This window comes from Xiphophorus couchianus, chromosome 23, assembly GCF_001444195.1.
Source record: "Xiphophorus couchianus chromosome 23, X_couchianus-1.0, whole genome shotgun sequence".
NCBI classification, from domain to species: Eukaryota; Metazoa; Chordata; class Actinopteri; order Cyprinodontiformes; family Poeciliidae; genus Xiphophorus; species Xiphophorus couchianus.
This window is the reverse complement of record NC_040250.1, coordinates 16509417-16516607: the sequence shown is the minus strand read 5'-3', so window position 1 is coordinate 16516607 and position 7191 is coordinate 16509417. Positions and strand designations below refer to the sequence as shown.

General features: G+C 37.3%; 1 protein-coding gene across 1 annotated transcript in view; it reads left to right on the top strand.

Moving 5' to 3' along the window:
* The first annotated feature begins 4078 nt into the window (after nucleotides 1–4078).
* The window catches only part of LOC114138898 (protocadherin alpha-C2-like), a 191399-nt gene continuing 188286 nt past the window's right edge, over nucleotides 4079–7191 (top strand). The window contains exon 1 of the mRNA XM_028008384.1: nucleotides 4079–6600. Coding sequence (XP_027864185.1) covers nucleotides 4246–6600 — 2355 coding nt within the window. The 5' untranslated portion in view covers nucleotides 4079–4245. The remainder of the gene's footprint in view (nucleotides 6601–7191) is intronic.

Here is a 7191-nt window from a genome sequence, read left to right as displayed (position 1 = left end):
TTAAGGTTACTCCACATTGAGTGGAATTATGCTAGTAATTTTAAAATATCAAATGATAAAAAATTAATTGCTGAGTGCTTATTTCAGACTCTCCTGACCACTACTAGATTACATAAATTGACTTCTCAATCTTTTTTTATTTAACTTAAATATTTGTTACTTAAAACAATTATGCCATAGAAATAGTAACAGCCTTAAAGCAGGAAGACAGTCTAAAGTGTTTTACATGGTAAAAATAGAATTAAAAAAACATTAGAGGCAAAATGAAGTAACAAATGGTTGAAAATCAAAACTAGAAATAAATAGAATTACTCTCACAATAAATCTGGCATTTTGTATTTGTAAAAATGTTGGCAACAGATTCTCTAGTACTAAGGTATTTTCATGGCAATGTGTTTATTCGAAATATATTCTTTTGACTGTTATGACATAATCATAAATAATTTAAAATTCAATGCTTTTCCCTTTTTAAAAAAAAACAAAAACTTGATAACAAGCTGTGTTCAGTGTTACACAATGATTGCTCTCACTTCATTTACTGACAACCTCTGGAGTTATGCTGTTTAAAATAATAAAAAAAAACTTGTTAGCTGTTTGTCAACAAACATGATGATGCCATATGCTCTTAAAATGGCAAAATCACAATATTTTTTTCCTGAGTGAACTTGTCATTGCAAATGTTATTAAACTGCTTTGCTAATTAGAGACAGTGAATCTTAGTACTTACCCACAGGGCAAAGGTAAAAGAAGTAAACCAAACATCAGTAAACCTCAGTTGGTGAATGAAGCAGTGAACATGTAAAGGTTTTTCCAGTTTAAATGTTTCTAATGAAGCCAGTGACAATTGAGCGTATGACGGAAAGGATGTGCAAGAAAGGACAGAAACCAAAGGAGCCATCTGAAATATATCAGTATGTAAATAGCATTGCTGCTGCTTTTATCAAGATCAGCTGGTTTAACATTCACTGATGTCTTCTAAAAATGTTTTTATTATGTACCAGACAGAGCAAAACGATTGGTTATAGTCCTGTTTATTTTTATAAGACCATTGAAGCTGTAATCGAGAAGAGAAAAGTACATCAGCCACTGCCAGAACCAGCTGCCTCTCATAAGACAGTTGTCCAGAAGCCAAGGAGGACGTACACAAAGCTGCAAAGGGCCTGGAGACAGCAGGTAAAGTTTTCATGTTAAAATAAAATGTGAAAAAATGTTGTCCCCCCATCCCCGAAGATTATAAAACTTTACAGTTTAAATATATTATACGAATTCACAGGTAAATATTTGAAATACATCGGGGGATCATAAATGTATCTCTTATGACTCTTTACGTTATTTCCTTTTGTTTCTTTAGTATTTAGAAAATAGTGGTAATTAGCCGAAAAATAAATACATTGACGTTTGTTTGAATAGAAAAAGCTCATTCATGTTTTAACAGAAGCTTACAATACATAATTGTGTATCTATTTGATTGTTAAAAAAAGATAAGTACCTTTTAAGCATTATGAGTCATGTACAAATATTTACAACTGTTTCTTTTTCTTGACTATCATATACGGTACAATGAGCAAATATTTCATTGTGTGCTCTCACATGACCTCATCGCCAAAGAGAGATGACATCATGCCAGAAGACACATTGAAACAGACACACTGAGTGAGACGCAGACATTTACACAAACATCCTGCTTTCAGGTCAGCTGAGGTCACTTATAGTCACTGCAGCATAACTGACAACATTTTTGCAGTATTTTAACACTTGTGAACTAAACCTCACTAGGTTCGATTCAGCTATATTTGAAGAAAACCCTAACGAAGGTAAACGTAAATGCATTTATTAGTTTTAGTTTACAATTTATGGCCAAGAGAGGTTAATTTAACAGTTCACAGTGCATGCATCTCTGCTTCATAGACGGATCAGCACATACAGCAATTCAGCAATGTGTAGCAAAGCAGCGGAACAACCACCAGCTGGCAATAGTAGACTAACACAGTTCCACCACATATCTGTAAATGCTAAATTAGGCGTGTCATTTCAAAGGCAACCTTTTGTAGCATAGAGAAGAGAGAAAAATAATTTCCAATAATAAAAATGTGGAAAAAATGGCTGCTTGTCTTTTTCTGTCTATGCAGAAACATACAAAATTTTACACTTTTTTCCCTCCCTTTTTTGCATAGTTCTTGTTTGTCCATACTGTAGAGTCTTTTATTGTTATTTTTTCAGTTTGTTTGAGTATTTATGTTTCAATTTACCTTTAACTTTCTGATGGTACACCTGAATTTTCCCTCCGTGGTGCAATAAAGGGACAGCGTAATAATTATGTTTGTGCAAAAACCTGCTTGGATTTAGATGCCAGTAGAAACAACAGCACCAGCATCCCTCCCCCTCCTTCTCTTTCCCCCTGCGTCAGCTTGTCTTCAGCACCACGGTCAGCGACCTGTCTAGAGGAGCTGCGTTGCCGTGGTAACGTGCCCCGTTTAGCTCCCTTTCTACTAGTATTCCGACATGTGCCCCACCCTCATTTGCACAGCGTCTATGCTGCTCCTTGACTTCAGATGAATAAAGGGTCTGCAACCACCGTCGTTGTCCTTTCAGTGTTAACTAAGATGGTGTGCTTTGATTCGAGCTGCTATCACTGCTTCAGCAAGAGTGAACAAAAATGGCGGCAGGAATGTGAGGACGTGGTGCAGAATGCTGCAGAGCCTGTGCGTGCGCACGTACCCTCGTGGTCCACATTCATAATAATTAAGTAGCAAAAGGAGGTGGGAGGCATGCGAACATTAAAAAAAATAATAAAAATGGAGGTCACCTTGATTTTACTTGGTAAGGACCAAGGTTGTGTTTTTCTCTTCTGTCGGTATACATTATGTATTGTATAAGCACCACAGAGGCTAAAAAGAAAAATAAAATAAAAAAAGAGAGGAGAGCATTACAACAGGGCGGTGTTCATCATAGCTGCACTTCACGTTTTAAACCACAAGATGTCGTTGCTCACCTCAACAAAACATTGAGGATGGTGGGAGTGTGCTGAGCAGAATAGGCAGATAAATTGAGAACGCAAATGTATTTCTAAAGATTTCAGTTAGATACGACATATTATAACATGTTTATGTTATTTGAAACAAAATGTATAAACAGTTGCTGGAGGAAAAATAGGTATAGAATAGAGTCTATACCTAAATTATTCACAACTGAGTTACTGGGTTCCAGAAATTTGGGCTAATTATCTGTTAAAGTTATAAACTTTTACTTCATGACTAATTTATTGATTATTATTATTATTATTAATAGTAGTAGTAGTATTATAGTTATTTTAAATGATTTTTTAAATTATGTGTATTATTTGTAGATTTTGTCTGTTTTGATTTACACTGTGTGGATTTTTCAAACAGTTTTCTTACTCTTTTGAACCTCACGGTTCACAACTAATTACCTGGCATGTAATTAGTCAAATCAATGACTGTAAAACAACCATCAGTAGGATTTCAGATGTTTGTTTGATGCACTAAAGAAACAAATATTTGTGCATTGCATTCTCCTGGAGAAAGCAGGGAGATACGTTTATGTTTTATTTCATTTTCTTATTGTGAGCCCATTTTCTATCTTAATGTTTGTATATATTATTTAGTTCTCATGGTGATGGTACTGATTCAGGTGGAAGGTGTAATAAGGAACCTTAAAATTACCCGTGTAGGCTGCACTGAAATGTGTCTAATAGCACACAGCAGGACGGCAATTTCAAGACCGTGCAAAAGGCAACAGGATAAAGACAAGAACCAAGAATATGTTTTTAACTTTATGTCAAAATGGCACAAAAAACATCGAAAAGTTCAGTTTAAAACAATTAATGTTCCAACACATTAACACATTAAGTAAAAAAAAAACAATCTGTGCATTTTTCGAGTTTTTTTTTTTCTGGCTCTCCTAATGTTGTTGGAATATACTATATGCTGAGCAAAATGTCAGGCTAAGATGGAAGGAACCATCGCGCCTTCATGGACAGTAGGTGGTGCTGATGCACTTAATTTGACTGAGGTAGAAAACGGGTCTCTTTCTTTTCATGCGTGTTCAGTAACAACCGTAATAGACGGTTTGAAAGGACGGAATAAAGCACCTTCCCTCTTCTGCTAAAATAATTGTTTACTTGGGATTTATTGCTTTTTCTTTATTCAAAAGAAATTTACCACCAAGAAGGAATTTTGTTGAATGAATTAGGGACATTTACTGATAGAAACATTTTCAGAAACAATGGAATTAACGGACATGAAAAAACAACGGATGGATGTTTGGACTTCGTTTTGTCTGGCGCTGATCATTATGAAATTTGAAGGAATTTCATCTCAACTCCGATATTCTGTCCAGGAGGAATTAAAATCTGGGACCCCAGTAGGAAATGTAGCCAAAGATCTTGGTTTGGATCTAGGAAAACTGGCGGACAGAAACCTTCGCGTCGTATCAGCAACAAAGCAGGATCTATTTAAGGTAAATCCGAGAGATGGCGTTTTATTAATAAACCACAGAGTAGACAGAGAAGAGCTTTGTGCAAAAACCGTTCCATGCGTAACAAACCTTAAAGCTGTTGTCGAAAATCCTCTTGAAATGCACCAGATTATGGTTGAGATTCTCGATGTAAATGACAACTCGCCCAAATTTCCAGAGGAAAACTACACACTGGAAGTGTTGGAGTCCGCTGTTGTTGGCTCTCGATTTCAGGTGGAAGGAGCACACGACTTGGATGTGGGGTTGAACTCCATAAATTCATATAAGCTGAACAATAATCAGTATTTTCGGCTGGATACAGACGCTTTTGGGGAGGAAGGAAAGGTTCCTTTTTTAGTACTTCAACGCTCTTTGGACAGAGAACAAACTCCTCAACACTGGCTACTATTAACAGCGACAGATGGAGGTAAACCAGCAAAATCAGGAACTATGAATATCACAGTCATATTATCGGATATTAATGATAACGCGCCCGTTTGTGATAAACAAAAATACACCGCGACAATAAAAGAAAACGCCCCTGTCGGGACGTTCCTGTTAACTATAAGTGCTTCTGACTCAGATGAAGGTGAGAACGGTGAGGTTGAATATTCTCTGAGGAGTAAACATCGTGGGCCATCGCCTGAGCAGTTTGAGTTGAACAGCAAAACTGGAAAATTAGCAGTGAGAGGACAACTGGATTACGAAGAAAAACAAATGTACGAGCTTAAAGTTCTGGCGTCAGATAAAGGTTCTGTTTCTCTCTCAACGCAATGTAACGTGGTTATACGAGTGGAAGACGTAAATGACAACCAGCCCGAAATAGACATTACGTCCCTTTCCAGTCGCATTCCAGAGGACGCAGCACCTGGAACCGTGGTGGCGTTGATGGGCGTGACAGATCGTGACGCAGGTGTGAACGGACAGGTGGTGTGCAGCTTGTCTGATTCTTTACCGTTTGATCTAAAGCCATCACCTGATGGGCAGTCGTACTCTTTAATTACAAAGGACTACTTAGATAAGGAAATGAGTCATATCTATAGCATTACAATAACAGCGAAGGATTTAGGCAGCACTTCTCTGTCATCGACTAAGCTGATACAGGTAGACGTGCTAGATGTGAATGATAACAGCCCTTTGTTTACTGAAAGTCCTTATACTTTTTATGTACCTGAAAATAACAAGGCTGGACTGTCTATTTTTTCTGTAACAGCCACTGATGCTGATGGAGGTGAAAATGCGGTAGTTTCTTATTTCCTCAACCGTAAGAGTACGGGTTCCTCTGTAACCTCCTTTTTAAATATAAATGAAGTCAATGGCACAATATCAGCTCTGAAAAGTTTTGACTTTGAAACGCTAAAAACTTTCCAGTTCCAAGTTGTCGCCACTGATTCTGGGACTCCGTCACTGAGCAGCAACGTCACAGTGAACGTGTTCATTCTGGATCAGAACGACAACGCTCCAGTCATCCTGTATCCACTCAGCTCCAATGGTTCTGCTGAAGGTGTGGAGGAGATTCCACGCAACGTGAACGCGGGACACTTGGTGACTAAAGTCAGAGCCTATGACGCTGATATAGGATATAATGGCTGGTTGCTGTTTTCACTGCAGGAAGTTACTGACCACAGTCTGTTTGGTTTGGACCGCTACACTGGACGGATCAGAACACTTCGCTCATTCACAGAGACAGACGAGGCTGAACATAAACTGGTCATACTGGTCAAAGATAATGGAAACGTTTCACTCTCAGCAACAGCTACTGTGATTGTTAAACTGGTGGAACCAAAAGAAGCTTTTGCAGCTTCTGATGTTAAAAGTGCAGCAAAGGATGATGACGATGATCATGTGACTTTTTACCTGATGATCACTTTGGGCGCAGTTTCAGTTCTGTTTATCATCAGTATCATCGTTCTGATTGCTATGCAGTGCTCCAAATCCGCAGACTTTGCTTCTAAATATCTCCAAGAGACTAATTATGATGGGACACTGTGTCACAGCATCCAGTACAGATCTGGAGACAAACGCTACATGTTAGTTGGACCCAGAATGAGTATTGGATCTACTATAGTGCCTGGAAGTCATGCAAACACACTAGTGCTTCCTGACAGGAGGAAGGCCTGTGAGGTAAGACATGATTTCTGTTTCTGTTTATCAAGATATCAGAGTTATTAAAGTAGAGAACAGTTTTAACCTGCTTCTGCTAAGAGCATTAGAAGAGGTCGTCATCATTATTATTGTTATTATTATTTTATTTTTATGATATTTAATTGGATGTTGCTTTTTTAAATTGACTTTTAATTTCTTGTTATATTTTGCTGACTTGTTCTTGCCCTGTCCATGGTCCTAGAATTTCTGGTTTCGAAAAAACGTGATTCGGCATTTTCTTTGTCTCGGAAAGCAACACTCCTCCGCATTTTCCTGTAGTATATAGTAAAAAAGGGGTAAAAGAAAGTACCATTGTTGGTATTTTGCGTGTAAATGAAGATATGTTCTCGTTCGGAGGGATGTGAAGCATGTAGTTTTAAAATTGATTCTGCCTTAGCTAAATTATATTGATCAGCTCAGGACATTTTAATGTTTGCAATATGATTAAATGTATCTGATATAATGCGAATGAATGAATGAATGAATGAATGAATGAATGAATGAATGAATTAATTAATGATGCTAAAAATTTACACAATGCAAATTATATTTTCTGTACAAATAAGAGTT